The sequence below is a fragment of the Yamadazyma tenuis genome, chromosome 2 (genome assembly GCF_029203305.1).
Source record: "Yamadazyma tenuis chromosome 2, complete sequence".
In the NCBI taxonomy this organism is placed as follows: domain Eukaryota; kingdom Fungi; phylum Ascomycota; class Pichiomycetes; order Serinales; family Debaryomycetaceae; genus Yamadazyma; species Yamadazyma tenuis.
The window spans coordinates 1,772,127-1,792,901 of NC_089462.1; the positions used below are offsets into that span (position 1 = coordinate 1,772,127).

At 45.9% G+C, this 20,775-nt stretch overlaps 16 protein-coding genes across 16 annotated transcripts; 8 read left to right on the forward strand and 8 right to left on the reverse strand. All coding sequences in view use genetic code 12, as the record gives it.

Annotated features, from left to right (window-relative positions):
• Positions 1-110: 110 nt before the first annotated feature.
• On the reverse strand, positions 111-1,085 carry RIM9 (regulator of ime2; the record flags this gene model as incomplete). The annotated part of the gene is made up of 1 exon (XM_006689240.2): positions 111-1,085. One exon carries the CDS (start codon positions 1,083-1,085, stop codon positions 111-113), a length of 975 nt encoding a protein of 324 aa, XP_006689303.1.
• Positions 1,086-1,462: 377 nt separating this feature from the next.
• Positions 1,463-2,563, forward strand: MET22 (3'(2'),5'-bisphosphate nucleotidase; the record flags this gene model as incomplete). The annotated part of the gene is made up of 1 exon (XM_006690159.2): positions 1,463-2,563. One exon carries the CDS (start codon positions 1,463-1,465, stop codon positions 2,561-2,563), a length of 1,101 nt encoding a protein of 366 aa, XP_006690222.1.
• Positions 2,564-2,840: 277 nt separating this feature from the next.
• PSN45_002171 (uncharacterized protein) lies at positions 2,841-3,158 on the forward strand (the record flags this gene model as incomplete). Its single annotated transcript, XM_066157808.1, has 1 exon — positions 2,841-3,158. One exon carries the CDS (start codon positions 2,841-2,843, stop codon positions 3,156-3,158), a length of 318 nt encoding a protein of 105 aa, XP_066013905.1.
• A 116-nt stretch (positions 3,159-3,274) lies between these two features.
• On the reverse strand, positions 3,275-4,849 carry MSY1 (tyrosyl-tRNA synthetase; the record flags this gene model as incomplete). The annotated part of the gene is made up of 1 exon (XM_066157809.1): positions 3,275-4,849. One exon carries the CDS (start codon positions 4,847-4,849, stop codon positions 3,275-3,277), a length of 1,575 nt encoding a protein of 524 aa, XP_066013906.1.
• An 81-nt stretch (positions 4,850-4,930) lies between these two features.
• Positions 4,931-7,366, forward strand: prh1 (Salivary acidic proline-rich phosphoprotein 1/2; the record flags this gene model as incomplete). Its single annotated transcript, XM_006689238.2, has 1 exon — positions 4,931-7,366. One exon carries the CDS (start codon positions 4,931-4,933, stop codon positions 7,364-7,366), a length of 2,436 nt encoding a protein of 811 aa, XP_006689301.2.
• An 88-nt stretch (positions 7,367-7,454) lies between these two features.
• On the forward strand, positions 7,455-7,805 carry PSN45_002174 (uncharacterized protein; the record flags this gene model as incomplete). The annotated part of the gene is made up of 1 exon (XM_006689237.1): positions 7,455-7,805. The coding sequence occupies one exon, from the start codon at positions 7,455-7,457 to the stop codon at positions 7,803-7,805; it is 351 nt and encodes a 116-aa protein (XP_006689300.1).
• An 83-nt stretch (positions 7,806-7,888) lies between these two features.
• On the reverse strand, positions 7,889-8,995 carry PNG1 (peptide-N4-(N-acetyl-beta- glucosaminyl)asparagine amidase; the record flags this gene model as incomplete). Its single annotated transcript, XM_006690157.1, has 1 exon — positions 7,889-8,995. The coding sequence occupies one exon, from the start codon at positions 8,993-8,995 to the stop codon at positions 7,889-7,891; it is 1,107 nt and encodes a 368-aa protein (XP_006690220.1).
• A 234-nt stretch (positions 8,996-9,229) lies between these two features.
• PSN45_002176 (uncharacterized protein) lies at positions 9,230-9,961 on the forward strand (the record flags this gene model as incomplete). Its single annotated transcript, XM_006689236.1, has 1 exon — positions 9,230-9,961. The coding sequence occupies one exon, from the start codon at positions 9,230-9,232 to the stop codon at positions 9,959-9,961; it is 732 nt and encodes a 243-aa protein (XP_006689299.1).
• Positions 9,962-10,184: 223 nt separating this feature from the next.
• On the forward strand, positions 10,185-10,931 carry GPM1 (Phosphoglycerate mutase; the record flags this gene model as incomplete). Its single annotated transcript, XM_006689235.2, has 1 exon — positions 10,185-10,931. The coding sequence occupies one exon, from the start codon at positions 10,185-10,187 to the stop codon at positions 10,929-10,931; it is 747 nt and encodes a 248-aa protein (XP_006689298.1).
• Positions 10,932-11,050: 119 nt separating this feature from the next.
• NSP1 (FG-nucleoporin nsp1) lies at positions 11,051-13,465 on the forward strand (the record flags this gene model as incomplete). Its single annotated transcript, XM_066157810.1, has 1 exon — positions 11,051-13,465. One exon carries the CDS (start codon positions 11,051-11,053, stop codon positions 13,463-13,465), a length of 2,415 nt encoding a protein of 804 aa, XP_066013907.1.
• A 52-nt stretch (positions 13,466-13,517) lies between these two features.
• Positions 13,518-14,318, reverse strand: PSN45_002179 (uncharacterized protein; the record flags this gene model as incomplete). Its single annotated transcript, XM_006689234.1, has 1 exon — positions 13,518-14,318. The coding sequence occupies one exon, from the start codon at positions 14,316-14,318 to the stop codon at positions 13,518-13,520; it is 801 nt and encodes a 266-aa protein (XP_006689297.1).
• A 304-nt stretch (positions 14,319-14,622) lies between these two features.
• On the reverse strand, positions 14,623-15,672 carry PSN45_002180 (uncharacterized protein; the record flags this gene model as incomplete). Its single annotated transcript, XM_066157811.1, has 1 exon — positions 14,623-15,672. The coding sequence occupies one exon, from the start codon at positions 15,670-15,672 to the stop codon at positions 14,623-14,625; it is 1,050 nt and encodes a 349-aa protein (XP_066013908.1).
• Positions 15,673-16,759: 1,087 nt separating this feature from the next.
• PSN45_002181 (uncharacterized protein) lies at positions 16,760-17,473 on the reverse strand (the record flags this gene model as incomplete). Its single annotated transcript, XM_006689232.2, has 1 exon — positions 16,760-17,473. One exon carries the CDS (start codon positions 17,471-17,473, stop codon positions 16,760-16,762), a length of 714 nt encoding a protein of 237 aa, XP_006689295.2.
• A 51-nt stretch (positions 17,474-17,524) lies between these two features.
• On the reverse strand, positions 17,525-18,457 carry PSN45_002182 (uncharacterized protein; the record flags this gene model as incomplete). The annotated part of the gene is made up of 1 exon (XM_006689231.1): positions 17,525-18,457. One exon carries the CDS (start codon positions 18,455-18,457, stop codon positions 17,525-17,527), a length of 933 nt encoding a protein of 310 aa, XP_006689294.1.
• A 206-nt stretch (positions 18,458-18,663) lies between these two features.
• Positions 18,664-19,683, forward strand: HEM2 (Aminolevulinate dehydratase; the record flags this gene model as incomplete). Its single annotated transcript, XM_006689230.1, has 1 exon — positions 18,664-19,683. The coding sequence occupies one exon, from the start codon at positions 18,664-18,666 to the stop codon at positions 19,681-19,683; it is 1,020 nt and encodes a 339-aa protein (XP_006689293.1).
• A 137-nt stretch (positions 19,684-19,820) lies between these two features.
• VPS20 (Vacuolar protein sorting-associated protein 20) lies at positions 19,821-20,459 on the reverse strand (the record flags this gene model as incomplete). The annotated part of the gene is made up of 1 exon (XM_006689229.2): positions 19,821-20,459. One exon carries the CDS (start codon positions 20,457-20,459, stop codon positions 19,821-19,823), a length of 639 nt encoding a protein of 212 aa, XP_006689292.1.
• Positions 20,460-20,775: the final 316 nt, after the last annotated feature.

Below are 20,775 nucleotides of genomic sequence, written 5' to 3' on the forward strand. Positions count from 1 at the left end.
ATTTGTACATAATATAGACGGCTCGAGAGCCAAAAAGTTCGTTATATCGTTATGGTGGTCGTCAAGTCATTTGTTGTAATTGCAGTCAAGGTGCTTGCCCTAGGAACTCTTCAGTCTTGGTCATACTGTTCATTCCTGTCTCGATTTGCGTTAGAAATCCCGTTGAGCTGGCTCGAATTTACCGAAGTCTCATCATCTCTGTTTGTCATCGGTGTGTGCCTTCTCCAGCTGTTGGTATTGCTTTGTTGAGACTGGTTGTGGAACTCGCGGTCTCCATAGTTACTGTAGAACCCGTTTGTGTAGACGTAAAAGCCGTCGTCACTAGCAGAGTCATCAGACACACGTGACCTAAAGCTCTTGGGCCTTCTCATGTCATCATTGGCGTAGTAGTATTCTTCTTCCAAGTGCCTTCTGGAAAAAACCGTTCTTCGAGTCCAACACATCAAGGTTGTAGCTATGGACTGAAACACAATAGGAACAATCTGGATCCAACCAAGGTAGCTCAAATGCGGCACAAAGAGAATGATATCCGAGAGAAGTCCAAGCAACGAAAACAAACACGAAAACATCGACATCACCAACTGGAAGTTCAATTGTATAGTTACATTGGCAGGAATAATTGTTTTCTCGTCGTTTCGGGTCAGCACTTTAGCGACGGTCTCGAGGTCACCTGATTCCGAAGATGATTCTTGGGCTACTGAAGCCCGGTGCTTGGCGTTCACCGACCACACAAATAAAAGCGTACAGAGTGTACACAATAGCACCATTCCTGACAGAGCAAATGCTAAAACATGCACCACCAACAACTTCGAGATGCTGTATCGCGCATTGGATGGCAACTGGATCGCACTTTCACTGAGGCCCTGGAATTTGCGCTGTGAGTCGTAGCCAATTCGTGCTGATGAACATATATCACTACCAAGGTCGCAGACCCCAAATACTCCAAACACCACTCCTTGGTACTTGGCCAAGTGGAGACTATAGCCTATGGACTTGCCTGTGATGGGAACTGAGAGCACCACAAGTAGCTGCACCACCATGCTTACCAAGCTCAATAGTGCCAGAGTCAATAGTGTTTTAATCATTGATAGTAAGGAATGATGGAACCGATTTGAGAAATTAGCGAGCGCTGGGCCAAGGCTGATAAAGGGACCCGGAAAAGGTAGGTTTTGATCCAGTATGCATTTGGGGATGCAAATAGTACCATTGTGGTGCTAGTGATGGCCCAAATACAAAGATCACACTTTCAAGTGGACTGAACCCCAAGGGTATCATTTTGTCTAAGGTTCTTCACGTGCCATTACAACATACAAATGTCTGCGAAAACACCAAAAAAATCTTAATGAAATATTCTGTCAGCTGGATTATAAGCCTTTCTGTAATATTGATATCTATATTTTCAACTACAATTCCCCTGTTGCGAACACTTTGGAAAAATAACACCACCAAAATATCACGATACATGTCCTCCATTCCATCCGACCACAAGTACGCCCACGAGTTGAAGATTGCCACTTTAGCCGTTAAAAGAGCATCTATTCTCACCAAGTCTTTGGGTGACTCCATTTCCGTCACCCGGACGCTGGGGTCCCAAATCAAGGATGATAAGTCACCCGTGACGGTGGGAGACTACGCATCACAAGCGTTGATCAACCATGCTCTCAAACTCAACTTCCCACAAGATGAAATCGTCGGCGAGGAAGACTCGGACTCTCTTAAAGATGGCAGTGAAGAAGCCAACCGCTTGAGCTCCAAAATATTGGAAATCTTGGAAGACGTCCAGCAAAAGACGGTGAACTGGAAGTCCGATATCGGTGAACTCAAAGATTTGGAATCGGTCTACACCAGTATTGACTTGGGTAACTCAGAAGGAGGTTCCAAGGGCCGATTCTGGGCCTTAGACCCTATTGATGGCACCAAAGGTTTCTTGCGGGGCGACCAGTTTGCCGTTTGCCTTGCATTGATAGAGGACGGTCAGGTTGTGTTGGGAGTCATTGGATGTCCTAACCTCGCTGAAAAGGTGGTTTCCAATACCAACATGACCGGCACCAAGGGCGGGTTGTATTCGGCGGTCAAGGGCTTGGGAGCATACTACACTCCTTTATTTGACACAAACGAGTTTGTGCCCTTGGCGAAACAGGAACCTATTAAGATGACCCAAGAAACATCTCCATCCAAGCTCGTGGTGTTGGAAGGAGTGGAAAAGGGTCACTCATCGCACTCGACCCAGTCGCAGATCAAGGCCCACTTGGGATTCTCGGAGGAGACGGTGCAATCACAAACCATCAACTTGGATTCTCAGGCCAAGTACTGTGTTTTGGCCAAGGGTCTGGCTGACATCTACTTGAGACTCCCCATCAGTGACACGTACCGTGAGAAGATCTGGGACCATGCGGCTGGGAATGTGTTGATAACCGAGAGTGGTGGTGGGGTGTGTGACATTGAAGGTAAAGAGTTGAACTTCGGCAACGGAAGGTACTTGCACTCCAAGGGTGTCATTGCTGCGAACAAGGCTGTTCTCGGTAGAGTGATCTCGTCCGTGAAGGCCGTGGTGAACAAGTAGAACATGGGTCTTTTATGTATATAGTGATAAATGAATGCTCACTCAAGTTTCCTATTTGTGGTGGCTGCAAAAAAGTCACTCGCATGCTCGCCAAAAGCATATAAATCTGGAAATCGCGTAGCACATCTCACCAGTTGTTCCAATACACCTCATTGATCTGGCAATTTACTGTGCTTTCACTCCCAAAAAACATCGCACCAACTACGAACAGGACTTTTAACATTTATGCGGAGTAGGTGCAAAGCTTGTGGGAAGGGAACTTGTTGAGTTCCATACCATGTTGAAAACCAAGCACCAGCAGTTGAAAACCAAGATAGAGGTCCACAAACACCAGGAAATGTTTGTGGAGCTTGTCCTAGAAAGGCTTCCTTTCTTCTACTTCAACTTTCCAGAAGAAGAAGAGTACCGGTGGATAAAGATAGCCTATGATTTGATGCACCAAGGGTGCCTTCTGCCAGAAATTGTAAGGTTCCAGTTTGGACCTCACTACTTCATAAGCTATGGGTCTATTGCTAATCAAATCAAGCAGAATTTCTTCTTATTGTACAACAACAACTTTAAGACAATTTTCTGCGAACATTGTTGGACTCGTTGAACCGGCTAGAGCTCTATGATGCAACTGTGGTGTTGGTCGGTACTGAAATGAGCTCGAGGTTTTTATGTACATTTCTAGTGTATATACACCAATAAGTTTTATCCTTCTATTTACAATCAGTCGGTAAACTCCACTACATAGTAGTTTTGTTTACCCACCCTAACCAACAACAACTTATCTTCTATCAAGTGGTTTTCCCTATCGAACAAAACCACATCGTTAGAGTCATCTAACTGTTCTCTCTCAATTCCAAGGTAAATAGCCCCAGACTTCACCAAGTTGCGGGTTTCGCTCTTACTCTTGTTCATGGCTTTGGCCAACACCGTACTCAATCGCAACTCATCGAACTCCAACTCACTGCTACTCAACTTGACAAGGATGCCCGATTTCCTGAACGCATTCAACAACTTATCAGCAGAGATATCCTCTTCAAATGGCTGATCGGGGGTTGGGAACAAGAAACTGGTGATGTATGCCATTTCTTCACCCGTTCCTACTCCGTGGACCAAGTCAGTGACCTCACGGGCAAGAACTCGTTGGGCAATCCTAAAAGCCCGGTCTTCTTCATGTTTGGCAATTACTTCGTTTTCAATAGTAGATGACGGAAGAAGCGTGAAGCATTTCAAAAGCTTCGAAACCATTTCATCAGGAACGTTGATAAAGTACTGGTATAATTGGAAGGGGCTGGTGGCCTGTTCGTTGATGAATATGGCATTACCAGCAGATTTGCCGAACTTGGCCCCAGATGGAGTGGTCAAAAGCGGCACCGTCAACCCATACGCCGGTACCTCCTTTTCATTCTTGTTCTTACTGAAGGCCCTTTGCAACCTCGAGATCAAGTCGGTTCCAGCGGTGATATTGCCCCACTGGTCATTACCTCCCACTTGAATGTTAACCCCATTGTGCTTAAACAAGTGCCAGAAGTCATACGCCTGGAGAATCTGGTAGGTGAACTCGTTGAAGCCCAACCCGCTCTGCGACAGTAATCTCGACTGAATCGAGTCTCTTCCCAACATGGCTGAAACTCTCACATGCCTTCCGTAGGTACCCAAGAAATCCAATAGCTTGATCGAGCTCCACCAGCTCAAGTTGTTCAAGCTCTCAGCCTGTCCTGTCTTTATTATAGGGAAGTTTCTCGAGCGGGCGTACTGTACTCCACGCTTGATGAACGTTTCCATCTGGCTCAGAATGTTGTTCACATTGGCTTCTCTTTCAGCAACTTCCATCTGGGCTCTTTCCGAATCTCTTCCGCTGGGATCTCCCACGGCACCGGTGGCACCGCCAACAAGTGTTACCACGTCATGGCCCCTCAAGTGGAAATGCAACAACACCATTAATGGTAGAAGGTTTCCTAGGTGCAACGACTTGGCAGTAGGATCTGCTCCACAGTACAATTTGAACTTTTGTTGGGCACCGGAACTAGTCATGTCAAAAAGGTCGTCACTTGTTATGGACTCGACGAGAAACCTGGACTGCAAATGCCCAATTAATGAAGAGTTGAAATCGGGTTCATACGAGTCAGCTCTTGTCAAGGTCGCAAGGTCGGGGATGATAGTGACTGTTTCGGGAGCGTTTTGTTTTGAGGTATCAATGTCGGGGGCCGACGATTGGTGTCTTATTCCTATACGCCAGCTGCCAAGCTGGCTGAGCTGGTCGCTCCTGCCTATTCTGCGTCCAATATATCTGTACATGGGTATCAAGTCTCGGATTCAAAAGATGGAAAAAAATCGCGACCGATCTTAGCTCATCTTAACTTCTGCTCACATCCACAGATGGTCAGTCCACAAAAAATTATGCAAACGGGTGCAACAGCCGCCACTTCGCTGCAGAAAAAGCGAAAGAGAAAGAGATCCAATAAGAGGGCGGCCCAAGAAAAGCTTATTGCACAAGAAAAGCTTATTGCACAAGAAAAGCCCTCTTTGAACTTAGCAGATGAGCCTTCAATCCCAAAGGAAACGCAGTTTAAGAGCTCTCCCCAGGTTTCCGAGGAGCCAGTCAGCCACGGAGAGTCCCCAGTAATACTGCAAACACATATAACCAACAGTGATACCAAGAAGCCTTGGAAAAATCCTTCCAATCCCAGAACCGTTAGGTATACGGATGAGGATAACCAAGACGATGAGACGTATCACCAAACGTCAGCGCTAACCAAGTCACAAATTTCCCAAAAATCTAGAGACTTGTTGGAGGTCAGAAAGACATTACCAATTTATCACCACAAAGATGAAATTATCCGGTACTACACCAATAATCAGGTGGTTGTGATAATTGGTGAGACCGGTTCCGGTAAGTCGACACAAATCCCCCAGTTCTTGATGCCCATAAACAAGAAACAAATTGCCGTGACACAACCTCGTAGGGTTGCAGCTGCTTCGTTGGCCCAGAGAGTCAGTGAAGAGTATGGGTGCAAATTGGGAGAACAGGTGGGTTATCAAGTGCGGTTCGCCAACGTAACCGACCACCGTACCACCAAGTTGAAATACCTCACAGACGGAATGTTATTGAGAGAGATCATGCTTGATGGTAATCTCAACCGGTATTCTACCATCATTATCGACGAGGCGCACGAAAGAACTATTCTCTCGGATATGATCATGGGATTCTTGAAGAAGTTGCTTGTGTCGAAGCAAAGACCAGACTTGAAGGTAATCATCATGTCAGCCACGTTGAATGCCGAGTTGTTCAGTGACTTTTTCGAGGCTCCTATTTTGTACGTCCAGGGAAGAACATATCCTGTCACCAAGCATTATCTTCACGACCTCGAAGAAGATATTGTCGACACAATGGTACGAGCAGTCGTTCAAATCAACATGTCAGAGCAGCAGGGAGACATCTTATGTTTCTTACCTGGTCAAGAAGAAATTGACAATGCTGTCAACGTTCTCCAGTCGTTATCCCCAGACCTCCCCAAAGAAGCACCTGCAATTATCCCTCTACCGCTCTATGCTGCCTTGTCTCCCAACCAGCAGCTGAAGATCTTTGACCGGTACGCATCCAACAAGCGGAAAGTCATCCTCGCCACCAATATTGCCGAAACCTCCATTACTGTCAGTGGTGTGAGGTACGTGATTGATTCCGGGTTGAGGAAAGTTAAGGTATGGAAACACCTGTTGGGTCTATCGACGTTGTTGACCACCACCATATCCCAGGCGTCCGCCAAACAGAGAGCTGGTAGAGCTGGTAGAGAGGCACCAGGGAAAGTATTTAGGTTGTACCTGGAGAAGGTATTCAACGAACGGCTTCCAAAGGAACAGGAGTCCGAGATCATGAGAAACGATATTGTGTTGCCGGTGTTAACGTTGAAGAAGATCGGGGTGGACGATCTCTTGAACTGGCCGTGGCTTGAGCATCCGGGTGAAGAGGCTATTCTTAGTGCTTTGTCCAACTTGTACTCGTTGGGGGCGTTGGATGGTAATGGAAAAATCACCACCCTTGGCTACAAAATGGCCATTTTGCCGTTGCCTCCTCAGCTTTCGGCAGTGCTAATCACTGCCATCGACAATGGAGTCGTCAAGGATGTGGTGGATATAGTTGCATGTTTATCGGTGGATAACCTTATATTGAATGTCACTGGAGGAGACGGGGAGCAGCGACACGAGGTCAATGTTAGGCGCAGAACCTACTGTCCTTTGGGGTGCCAGTATGGAGATTTGATCGCCTTTAAAGAGTATTTCAGTCATTTCGAAGAGTTGTTAAATGCGGGCAACGTCGCTGAGGCCAAAGACTGGTGCCATGACTTGCACTTTAGCTACAAAGGATTCCGAAACGTCTTGAGAGTAAGACAGCAGTTGAAGGAGTACATGTTGACGACCATCAAGCAAGACGACCGGTTAACGGGTGGTCAGAAAGAAAAAGCCCTCTTGAACTTGAGGTCCCAGCTCCTGCTTGACATGGAATTGCAGCAAGAATTGGTTAGACAACCACTCAACATCCCGGAGATCCTCAAGTGCTTTGTTAGAGGCTACATCACCAACACGGCCATTGGAATGCCCGACAGGTCCTATAGAACCTGTAACAACGGCCTGTTGATCAGTATTCATCCTTCATCGAATCTCTTTGGAAAGGCCAACCTCGACTCAATCATGTACGTAGAGTATGTGTTCACCAGCAAGGGGTACGCACGGAACTGTTCTGCCATTGAGCTTTCCTGGTTGCAAGAAATTGCTCCGCATGTGCTTGGAGGAACCAAGGTCAGCATCAATGAGTAATAGTAAGTATGACTATAGCATTAGAAAAGTGAGCAGCATTAGGCTAATTTTCGTAAAACTTTCGCGGCCAAAAATAACTTCTTCAACTATGGATGCTGATGACCCAGTGCCATTGATACCGTGGGATGAACCCATGTCCGATGAGAAGGAGCCATCTGCCGAATCCCTAAGGCTCTACGGGTATGCATTGGTGGTAGGAACATGGCTTCTTTTTGCCGTGTCGATCAACAGTTTTTTCGAGTTGTGGAGGTTTGTGATTGCACCCTTGTCGATGGATTCACGGTCACAACAGCTCCACCAGCGATTGGTGGGATTTTTCTCCACCGTGGACCAGTACGTGCTACGGTCGTTCGGGATCTACGTCGTGGGCTGGTGGTGGGCGCTTGTGTCATGGGTGGGATTGAAGTTGTTCAAGCACTCCAAGGGGAATCGTGAGTAGTGTATAGCATTTAATGAATGGTACGAATAAAAACTGGTGGGCTATCAAGATATATACATATTGACTATCAACAGATATAGATATCAACCACTCTCGCCACGGGCCGTGGTCCACTCTGGTCCACCGGTCTGCCTTCCTGTTGTGGCCGTCCTTGTGACTGCCGACTTGGTGCTGGTAGGACTTTTATTAAGCTCCGACCCGTACACCACTAGACACTTGTAGTAGAACAAACTCAACTTCTCGGCCTTCAGCACCGACAAAGGCTCTATATTAAGCTGGTAGTACTTGAGAAGCATTTGAAACGCCATGAGCCTGATGGTCGATTCCACTGCCCACACATTGTCCACCACCCTGCTCTTGTCGATGGTCTTATTGCTATTGGTGATATACTTGTGGCTCAAATCCACCATATAGCTATGGTTTACGCCCACCACCCAGCTCATGGCCTTGCCCCAGTTATCGGTGTACAAGCTGGGCTCGTCAAACGCAGCTTCGCATGGATCCAAATGTACCCACCGCTTGAGGCCACTACTATAGTATTCACACCACACATGGTCTTCATTATTCCACACGTACCGCATTTGTGCCTCGGGGCCGAGAACTGCTTGCAGAATGAGCATAAAGCAGTTGACCCACTCGCCACAGCGGCCCTGTCGAGTTTCCAACAATTTGACGGCGCTGTTGTACCGGGGGAACTCAATTGCGACAGAACAGGTCCTACACCGGTATTTTTCTACCCGGCTGATACCATCGGGGTTTTGCAGTGGCGGTCCAGTGACGCCCTGTGGCACGATGTTGTCCCCGTCTTTTGTGCACCTGGGGCATTCGGGTTTGGTGATCCATTTGAAAAAGTGATTTTTGAAGTAGTGAAGAAGCTCCAACACCACCAAATCCTCATATTGGAGCAGGGAATCCGGCGCCTGTGGCTTCTGCTGCTCTCGCTTGTCGACTCCCTCGTAGATTTTGGCGAGATCAACCGCATCTAGGGCTTTATCCAAATGGACTGGGTTCCTGTAGTGTTCCACCTGCGATACTAGACCTATCAATTGCGATACAAACCGTCTGTCTTTGGGCGACAAGCGGGCCTGTACAATAGGTCCTTTAGTCCTGGTGGTGTCCGAAAGCTTTTGAAGGCACCTCTGGGAATATGTGTCAATTAGTTTGTGTTTGACCTGAGAATAGTGAGACATGGAGAAGAAACAAAACGCGACTGGATGCAGAAGACTGCTGGTGATACAAGAGATAAGTGATACATAGTAAAATATACAAGCCAGCAATCTTGGCTCTGATTTGTACATCTCGACCCCAGATGACTGTCGGTTTCTGACTGAAAACACGCCCAGACTCCGATCATGCCGCCAAATCCCGCATTCCTCCCTTTCTCACTCCACATGTTTGTCGCATCGCAAAATCTATCACGCACCATGAGCTGTGAAGACCAACACCTCAACTCCCACCACCACGGCGACGACGATGGCCACCATGGCGATCACGGCCATGATCACTCCCATGTGGCTCCCGTACCCACCAATGCCGCCCAGTCACTCCTCTCCAAAATTGACACTCCTCATGTCACCGCTCTCAACCTCGCAAACCCACCCGAAGACTTGCAAAAGCTCTTCAAGAAGCCACAAAACAAGTACGAGTTGAAGCCGGTGGTGGCTTCGGACTGCGACTCGCAATTGATCATCAACATCCCGTTTTTAAACGGATCTGTCAAACTCTTTTCCCTTATTATTCGAACTAACGGCGACAAATACTGCCCCAAGACCATTAAATTGTGGAAGAACGACAAGAACATCGACTTTGACAACGCATCCACCAAGAAACCAACGTTTCAGATCGAGCATCCGCACGTGGGAGTGATGTATAACGAGGATGATGGAACGATGCCCGAATCGCTCGACAGCGACATCGAGTTTGTGGAGCACTTTCTTCCCCGGCACATTTTCACGGGAGTCCAGCTGCTAACGGTATTTGTGGAAGATATCCACAATAATGACGATGAAGATGAAACCCGCTTGCACTACGTTGAGCTCCGAGGAGAGTTTACCGAGCTCTCTAGAGACCCTGTGATTACACTCTACGAACTGGCAGCCAACCCAGCCGACCACAAAAACCTTACTGTTTCTGGATCCCAGGCCAATATTCTATGAACCCACCGAAGTAAGATCCGATTCATACCTCCCAATTCAATGTGTTACAAACACTAGCATTACCTGATGAGAAATTTCACGCCGCACTTTGTGGAAGGCTCAGGTCCGAAGGCCCGAATCACCAGTTGTCGAATTGCACCGGGGGAAAAATTACAACTATATAAGACGCAACTGTTGCCTTAATTTCCACATAAACTTAAACAAACACAAACACAAACATAAAATGGTTAAGTTGATCCTCGTTAGACACGGACAGTCCGAATGGAACGAAAAGAACTTGTTCACCGGTTGGGTGGACTGCCGTTTATCCGAAGTGGGTGAGAAGGAAGCTCACAGAGCCGGGGAGTTGCTCCTGGAAGCAGGTTTACAAGTTGATATTTTGTACACCTCCAAGTTGTCCAGAGCCATCCAAACCGCCAACATCGCCTTGAGTTCGGCCGACCAATTGTACGTCCCTGTCAAGAGATCGTGGAGATTGAACGAAAGACACTATGGTGATTTACAGGGTAAAGACAAGGCCGAGACCTTGGAATTATACGGCAAAGAAAAGTTCCAAACCTGGAGAAGGTCTTTTGACGTGCCACCTCCAGTCATTGCCGACAGCTCCAAGTTCTCTCAAGCAGGTGACGTTAGATACAATGATGTGGACCCTGCGGTATTGCCAAAAACTGAGTCGTTGAAGTTGGTGATTGACAGATTGTTGCCATACTGGCAAGACGAAATCGCCAAGGACTTGTTGGACGGCAAGACTGTTTTGGTTGCTGCCCACGGAAACTCATTGAGAGCTTTGGTCAAGCACTTGGATAAAATTTCTGATGCTGACATTGCTGGATTGAACATTCCAACTGGAATCCCATTGGTCTACGAATTGGATGAGAAATTACAACCCATCAAACCAGCCTACTACTTGGACCCAGAAGCTGCTGCTGCTGGTGCCGCTGCTGTTGCTGCCCAGGGTACTAAGAAGTAATCTATTTCTATATTAGTGTGTAGCTGAAATTTAAATCAACCTTGACAGTGAGCGCACTTCTCAGAACAAAAAAGTTTCCTACAACCGGTACAAACAAATCAATACAACAATATAACCCGATGTTTGGAGGAAATACAAACTCACAGTCTGGTTCGGGCGGGTTGTTTGGGGGCAATGCGTCGTCTTCGGGCAATACAGGCTCTCCCTTTGGTCAGAATCAGCAAAATCAAAATGGCTCATCGTCTGGTGGGTTGTTTGGCCAAACTACTAATAACACCAATTCTTCCACCTCTGCCTTTGGTGGCCTTGGTGTCGGTGCCAACGCCTCGGGTACGCCCCAACTGGGGTTTTCCTTTGGCGGTACGGCTGCCGCTCCAGCTTCAGCTGCTGGTTCCACGTCTGGTACGACTTTTGGTGGTAAACCAAGTGGATTTTCGTTGGGAAGCTCCAATGCTGCTGCTCCATCTGGTGGGCTCTTTGGAAACAACGATACTGCTGTGAAGCCATCGGCGTTCAGTTTCGGTGGGAGCAACCAATCCAGTGGATCTGGTTCGTTGTTTGGTGCTAAGCCAGAAGCATCTAAACCCGCTGCTGGTTTCAGTTTTGGAGCAGGCAGCTCTGCTGCAGCGCCATCATCTGGTGGTCTTTTCGGAAGCAAACCAGAGGAAAAGATCGATAAGCCAGCTTCTGGATTTAGTTTTGGGTCTTCTGGTACTACTGAACCTGCTAAACCGGCCTCAGGTTTCAGTTTTGGGGGCACACAGGCTTCTGCTACGGGTGGTTCTTCTGCTGCGGGTGGTGCTTCTGCTTCGGGCGGCTTGTTTGGTGCCAACCCTTCAAAGCTTGCGGAGTCTTCAGGAGGATTCTCTTTTGGAGGTGCCAATGCGTCTACTCCTTCTTCAGGAGGTCTTTTTGGAAGCAAACCAGATGAAACTAAGTCAGAAAAACCTTCTGGGTTCGCTTCAAGTGGTTCAACTGCCCCAGCCGCTTCTGGGTTCACTTTGGGTGGGTCAAGTGCATCAACTGGTTCTGGTGGGTTGTTTGGTTCCAAGCCAGCTGAACAAAAAGACACTCCCAAAGCCGGCTTTTCGCTTGGCAGTTCAAGCACTGCTTCAGGTGGGTTGTTTGGCAGCAAACCTGAGGAAAAGAAGGACGATAAACCCGGTTTCAGTTTGGGCTCGTCGAGTACTGGAGGTTTGTTTGGCAGCAAGCCTGAAGAGAAGAAGGCCGACAAACCAGGGTTCAGCTTAGGAGGACCACCAGCAGCTTCTTCTGGGGGTTTGTTTGGTAACAAGACTGAAACCACTGACAAGCTTTCTTCGGGGTTCACCTTTGGAGCCTCAAAGCCCGACGAAAAGAAGGACGACAAGCCTGCTTCTGGGGGGTTGTTTGGAGCCAAACCAGAAGAAAAGAAGACCGACAAACCAGCAACCAGTGGGTTTAGCCTTGGAGGAACTGCTCCATCTGGAGGACTTTTCGGTGCTAAACCAACTGAAAAGAAGGATGACAAGCCTGCGTCTGGGGGGTTGTTTGGAGCCAAACCAGAAGAAAAGAAGACCGACAAACCAGCAACCAGTGGGTTTAGCCTTGGAGGAAGTGCTCCATCTGGAGGTCTCTTTGGTTCCAAACCAACTGAAAAGAAGGAGGACAAACCCACCACTGGTGGGTTCAGCCTCGGAGGAGGATCTGCTTCTGCGGGGGGTCTCTTTGGTAACAAGACCGAAGACAAGAAAGATGATAAGCCTGCTGCTGCTGGTACTACTAGTTCTTGTACCACCAGTGGGTTCCTGCTTGGTGGAGCTAAGCCAGAAGAAAATAAGGCCGGCGAATCCAAGCCTGCCAGCACGGTGCCTTTGAAGGTAGAACCCTTGGAAGTGTCCATAGACAACAAAACCATGGATGACTTGATAACAAAATGGTCCAAACAGTTAAATAGCACCTCCAACATTTTCGAATCATACACCACTAAGGTCAAGCAGTGGGACCAAGAGTTGGTCGAGAGTGGAGAAGAGATCTCGAGATTACACCAAGATACGTTGGAGGCCCAGAACTTACAGAACAACATCGACCAACACTTGGTTTTCGTTGAAAGTCAGCAAGACGAGTTGGAGAAGCTCTTGGACAACTACGAGCAGCAAGCCGACACGTTGTTGAACAACATTGAGAACAACTCGTTCAGAAACGACAATATACTAATGGGATCGGCGGGAGCCAAACAGGCCAATGGCTTGAGTGTCACTGACAAGTTGAGAGAAAAAGCATACCACAACGCCGAGTTGTTGGACGAAAAGTTGGGCAACATGGGCGAGAACTTGACGGTATTAATCAACGAAATCAACTCGATTAGTGATATCTTCAACCAAAACTCCTTGAAAGATTTCCAAGATCCAAAAGCCGACACCAAAGAGAACCCTATCGAGGAGATCTTGAAGTTGTTGAACTTGCATTTAGAGAACTTGAAGTATGTGGAGCGGTCAGAAGAGGTGTTGAAGGAGAAGATAAAGAAAATTGATGCCTCCAAGAAACACATCTAGGTGGCCTATGTAGATTAATATAAGTAATGAAAGTTGGTGTAGCTGGTATGGCCTACTCCAGTTTTTTATCAGCCTTCCCATAGATATAGCATTGGCCTGCCAATACCGCATTGAGCGCAAACGAACTTGTGTAGCCTGCCAACAAAATATAGTCTCTTCCAAGCTTGTCAAAGTTCAGAACAGTTGTGAACACCCGTATCAACGACCCCAACACGTTGGCATTGATGGTAACTGACGCCAAGTGGGTGGTGGACTTCAAGTCGTGATTTCTCTTGATCTGTGGGATCTTCGAAGCAATTGAAAATGGAATGCTCAAGAGCTGTAACCCACTGATAGCGGACGAAGGCAAAACCTTGGCCAAAAGCACGACGGCCCCGATCACTATAGCCACTGGACGGGCCAATTGGGCCACTGCTTCGTTAATTTGCTCCTTTTCTGCTAAATCCGTCACCCGTAACTTAGATCTAGCCTTGTAGTACTCAATGAGCAAAATTATGGCTATGTTCTGCAAGCCCAACAAGAGGGCCTCGCCATATCCGACAAACGGGTTGTTGTTTTGTTGGTTATAGATCACATGGATCAAGTAGTTGAAAGACTCCAAACTGATGCCTTCTAAGGACAACCCCTGGGCCACCAGGATCCGCTGGTCCAAGAGCCTCGGGTTAATGATCTTTCTGATCTGGGGGATCTTGATGATACTGGAAACACCCACAATACTGGAGCTGAGTAGAAGTGATAACACTTTGGCTAATCCCACCATTTTGAGTTGGCCATAGGCCATTTGGAGGATCATTTTCTTGGACACCCTGGGGTCGATCAAGGTCTTGAGGAGCTGGAGAATTGGGGGGCCCATGTTTGTAGGAGTAGTTTATGGAGAATTGAGGATGATTGCGTATTTTTGAATGTTTTTGTGGACGTTTTCAGAGGTTTGGGGTGATAAATGTTGGATTTCCCACATGATTTTTTTTGAGCTGCGAAAAAACGCATCGACCTGGGATGCTTCATTTAGTTAAATTGACCAATAGTGCCTAGAGATTACGCATATCTCTGCGAGTTGTCTTTCACACATATACCTCCTCCACTATACAGTATTCAACTCCTCTCGGAATAGGGCACTATGCGATATATGAAGAAGCCTAGGTACCTGTCACCACCTTTCACAGTGGATATCTCACACCCAAATGGCGTAAAAGCCGACCGGCTATTACGGCCTTTAACTCATGCAGATGATGTGGAATACTGTAGAAATCAAGTGCATTTCTAATGGCATCAGAACGAGCACTCTTAATTCCCTCTATTGTTGGTACAGGAATATTTGGATACCGGCTGTTTCTGGGGAAAGGACGCAATTCAACATTGTCATCAAACACGAACAGGTTATAAATACGATTCATTGCGGTGATATGCATCTCCAGCACCTGGTTACCGACAATAATTGACTCATTTCTGATTTGGGAGAAGAGCAGGTATTTTCCGAGCTTGTGGTTTGAATAGGAATCAATACCGTAGTGTGTCAAGCATCTGTTGACGTCGTCACCAGCTAATTCTCTAACCACCAGAATGGTTTTTAATTCAACCGATGGAGGTTGTCCATCTTTGTTCCAAATTGGTCTCAATTCTGCTGTCTCTCCAGTGATAGTTGAATTATATGCCTTGTCACGGCGAATTCCATAATCGATCACTTCGGCAACATCAACGCCCATAGCATGTAATAACTTTCTATGAAATTCAACTGTATAACATTTGTAAAACTGTAACCAGCCAGTCAAATCTTGGAGTGTAAGCCCAAGTAACTCTCTAATGGTGTTGAATCTTGGACCGAGTGGGGGAAAGACTCCATCTATAGGAACAGCTTCCAAAGTATGGTCGAAATTGATAGCTCTTCTATTTGTGGCAATAGCTCTCAATTGTGTTATGAAGTGAGTTTCCCCACCACCGCCACCACTTCTAAGATCTTCTATGGCTTCATCCATAAGACGGATCTTTTTACTTGAACTTGCAAATAATTCGAAATAAGCTCTCTTGTTGCGTTCATCTATGAATTGCTGACCAGACTCAGGCCCAAATCTAGATCTGAACTCGGCCAAAGTTAAGTTCTCCATTAGAGGAGGAGTCGTGCCACGAATGAGTAGCCTATTTGGGTATTGCATATCAGGCAGTGTTTCAACATTACCGGGGACACCTTCTTCTTCCTGGTTAGAACTCATTGAAGTTATTAAACCGAATAAGGGCTGAAGTGATTGGTTGCAAAAAAAGTATTGATCCACAAAGCGCGCTTTTATACTGATGCTAAAAAATATTATTGAGAGGTAATAACGTTATAAAGATGTAAGAGTAATCACAGCATGTATTCATTTTTTATTTACATAGTAACATTGTATTCTTTATCTGTAACTTGGGGAACTGAAACTCAATTACTACTTCCTTTGTAGTAGGAACTCGCGAATGGATCAATAATTAATCACCATGACAATATAATTCACTATTACTAGTGGAACCAGGATTACCAAAAGAGAATAATTCAAGGCCCTATCTTGAAACAGAATGCTCTGCAAGAATTTAACCTGTTTTTAGTGCTACTGCTTCGTGTAAAGAATTAAATTATGACATTTCTAGTGAAATAGAGTAAGGCTCGCATCATAAAGATCGCTCAGCAGTAGACCAAAGCCTTTTAAAGGTGGACATAAATGTATTCCTTATGATTATTTGGCTCTTGATGAAAGTTTTTCCACAAATTTCTTGGGATTTTTTGTTAATTCAGCACTTGAAGAGGTACTGAACCACTGTATCCATACAAGTTATGACTCAGTCCAGTGCTTGCAGTTAACCCAAAGTGGTAATTGGAACGGGTTCTTACTTATTGGAACAAACGTAGATTGGGGTTATGTAGCTTGCAGATACAATCGAGATTGAAATTGTGTAAAAAGTGGTATCAATAGTAGCTGGTTACTAAGTAGTGTGATACTATATTGTTTTCTTGAAAACCAATATCATTTGGTTGCAAAAAATATTTAACCTTTTTGCTTTGTTTTCAATGCAGTGACTTGAGAGAATCGTCATAGCGTTAGGGCGTTGTTTTTTTCGGGTCTTTTATAGTGTGTATATTTTTACAAAAAGCCGGCATCGATTTTGTTAGCTTTATCAACTACATTTAGCTCATTTACGATATTACTTTTTATACAGCGTGACTCAAATACTCCGAAAAGGATTCTAAGAATTTAGAAGAATGAAATTTGTTGCAGCTTATCACAGGTACACTGTTCATTCCTAAAACACTGTACTCTAGTCAATCCCTTACTGTTCGATAAATGTTGTCTCATTTCCAATCTCGGAGAAAAGTACGTGGATCCCAAGACGATGGTTTAAACTGGAATCAATACCGTAGTGTAACAAGCATCTGCTTATGTCATCACCAGCTAATTCTCTAACCACCAGAATGGTTTTTAATTCAACCGGTGGAGGTTGTCCATCTCTGTTCCAAATTGGTCTCAATTCTTTTGTGTCGCCAGTGATAGTTGAGTTGTATTCCTTGTCACGGCGAATTCTCTCATCAATTACTTTGCAGTTATCAACTCCCACCGCATTGAAGATCACTCGATGGATTTCATTATCTTCTGGATCATAGCCGTAAAATTTAGCAACTGACTGAAGATTATCACTAGCTAATTCCCTGATCGCCAGAATGGTTTTTAATTCAACCGGTGGAAGTTGTGCATCTCTGTTCCAAATTGGTCTCAATTCTGCTGTGTCCTCAATGAGAGTTGAGTTGTATAGCCTATCACCGCGAATTATGTTATCAATTACTGCACCAACATCCACTCCAATAGATTTAAGGATCGCTCTGTGCATTTCTTTATGCATATAGTCGTGGCCGTAAAACCAGGCTACTGCCCAGAGATTGTCACCAGCTAATTCCATAACTGTCTGGATCGTATCTAATTCAACTGGTGGAGACTGGCCATCGGAGTTCAAAACTGGTACCAAACGGTGTGTGTCACAGTGCAGCATTTGATTGAAAGCTTTGGCTTTATAAATTCTGTAATCAATCACTGTGGAAACTTAAACTCCAACCGATCTAAGAATCGCTCTGTGGATTTCATCATACAGATCATGATCGTAAAAGCTCATTACCTTTTTGAGATCCTCGCCGGTTAGTTCTATGATTGCCTGGATGGTACGTAATTCAACTGGTGGAAACTGGCCATTGTGGTTCAAAATTGGTTCCAATTGATCTTTGTGGTCGATGATAGATGAGTTTAATTGCTTTCTAGTATAAATTTTGTTATCTATAGCTGAGGAAACGTCAATTCCAACCGATCTAAGGATCATTCTGTGGATTTCATCATACAGATCATGATCATAAAAGCTCATTACCTTTTTGAGATCCTCGCCGACTAATTCTGTAATTGCCTGGATTGTTGGTAATTCAACCGGTGGAGACTGGCCATTGGGGTTCAAAATTGTCTTCAAAGGATCTTTCGAACTATCGATTTCTGAGTTCAATTGTTTGTTAGCTTGATTTCTGTTATCAATAGCTACGAAAACATCAACCTCGAGAGCTTTGAGTAAACCTCTAGGACGTTCGGATGTCGGAAGGGAGTAAAACTCTAACCACTCCTTCAACCTATCTGGTGGGAGGTCAACAAACTCTTTGATAGTTTTACACTTCTGAAGAGTATCTGGAGGATATCTCAATGTAGTTACAGGTATTCTTTCCAAAGGTTCGTCAAAGTTAATGATTTGGCCATTATCATTGAGAGCAGTTGAGATATGTATGAAACTGGGGTCTTGATCTTCAGTTTCAGTAACGAGTATATTTGCAGCACGGGAAATTTTCAGAGCCCTACTAACATCCTTGTCAACTGAGCCCCTTCGTTTGGGGCGTTTCTGGCTATTGGATACTTTAAGAAGATCCTCATCAAATAGGCGCTCAACTGCAACAGCAGCTGGGCATAGCGTGGGGGTAGTTGATCTGTCGTCCAATGGAGGCATTGTTTCTTAATATTTATAACTTTATTTGTATATACGCTTTGGTTGAACCGGTTGCGGTGTTTTTGATTAGAAAGAACCCCTAGTGATAGTTTGCAGAAGTTTGCAGCATTTTCTCAATGAAGATAATGTCACAATCCGGCACAGAAGTGGAGTGGTGCGGAAGAATAATTCTCGCACAATATTTGACTCAAAGCCTATCACACAACATGGTTCACACAGCTGAATACTTGGCCAAAAGCGGTACCTCGATCAGCTCCCTCTTGCAAGGAGGCTACAACCACCCTCTTTCCAGAGACTGGCACAACCAACGCATGTTGACCAAAGACATGTTTATTTTCCCTCTCTTTGTGTCGGACGAACCGGACGAAGAAACGCCCATGGAATCGTTACCCAAAATGAAGCGGTTTGGCACCAACAAAATCGTTGCTTACGTCGACACCTTGGTTAAAAAGGGCTTGAGAAGTGTCATTTTGTTTGGAGTGGTGAAACAAGAAGCCAAAGATGAAGTGGGAACTGCTGCTGATGATCCCAACGGACCGGTGATTGTCACCATCAAGTTGTTGAAAAAACACTTTCCTGACTTGTACGTGATGTGCGACGTGTGTCTCTGTGAATACACCAGCCACGGCCATTGTGGAGTGTTGTTGGAGGACGGAACCTTAAACCGGGAACCTTCTGTGTTGAGAATTGGGAAGGTGGCCGTCAACTACGCCAAAGCCGGTGCTAATTGTGTGGCTCCGTCCGATATGATAGATGGCCGAGTCAAGGACATCAAGTTGGGATTGGTGGAGGCCAACGTGGCCCACAAGTGCATGTTGATGTCGTATTCGGCAAAGTTTGCCGGGAGTTTGTATGGTCCTTTCAGAGATACAGTTGGAAGTGCGCCTTCGCATGGAGACCGTAGAAGCTACCAGTTACCGGTGGGAGGGTCCGGCTTAGCTCGTCGTGCGTTGAGAAGAGATATGGAGGAAGGAACCGATGCGGTGATTGTGAAACCTTCGACATTCTACATGGATGTGTTGAAAGATGCGGCTGAAATCTGCAAGGACTACCCGGTGTGTGCGTATCACGTGAGTGGAGAGTACGCCATGTTGCACGCGGCGGCGGAAAAGGGGGTGGTGGACTTGCGGGCCATTGCGTTTGAAAGCCACTATGGGCTTGTGAGGGCTGGGGCGAGGATGATTATCTCGTATTTTACCCCGGACTTTTTGGACTGGTTGGAGTGATGTTTGGCTAATACTCTTGTATATATTGTGATTTATTGCACGCTAATATCTCTTGTATATATTAAGATCTACTGTACAACACCCAAACTCTCCTGGTACTGAATGCACAAACTGTCAACTGAATGCAAAGCCTCGTACTATGCTACAAGCGGCTCATTGGGTGTGTTTTGTTGTTCCTCTTTCTGTGCTTCTTCGGGTTCAAGCTCGGTGCTCGGTGTCTCTGGGAAGCTGACTTTATGTGTGTCGTTGGCAACATCGGGCAATTGGACGGTACCATTGATCTCCCTATCCATCCGTTCAAACTCCTCATCCACCTCCAATTCCTCGCTGTTGCTCAAGGCATTCTTCGTGCCCAAAATTTCCGATACCTCGTCGACCTTCAACCTTTCGTCCTCCACCTCGTCCATCAACTTGTCTATCTTATCGACGCTCATTTCGGTGTTGAGCTTCTGCAACACCTGGTTTCCTTGAGTTAACCCATACACCACGTCCTTCTCGATGAGCTTGAACTCAATGGTGCCTATAAGATTCTCGAGGTTGTCTAGTTGCTCGTAGGTCTTGGAGATCACCGACTGTTGCTGTTTCTTTGATCTCAAGTAGAAGAGGGCTCGTTCCTTGTCTCCTTTGCTGAGAGCTTCTTTGGCAAGGTTTGTTTGTCGAAGCACCACCACGTTCAAGCGCTTCTGGTACTGTTTGAGCTTGTCCCGCTGCTGCTTCATCTGGAAGATGGCGCGGTCCTGGGCGGTGATTTTGGGGGTAGAAGGTTGTTGACCCATGATGAATGCGATTGCGAATTGAGTGAGAAATGATAACTGAGAACTGAGAGCAAGAGAGAAGGCAAGTGAGAAGAGAGAAGGAGAAATGGGGCAATGGGAAATAGGAAATAGGAAATGGGAGGTCAGCGGTCTGTGGAGTAGAGACAAGTATCCTCCGGCCGGCCTATCGGCGGCGTGTAGCAATTGTCTCTTAGATATCTGCTTAACTCACCTAGATGGTGTATTTGTTACCGCACGACCCTTATTACCTCAATGGGGCTGTTTGTAAATATTCTCAATTTTAGATTGCAAAAAGGAAAATTTCACATTGATCCAC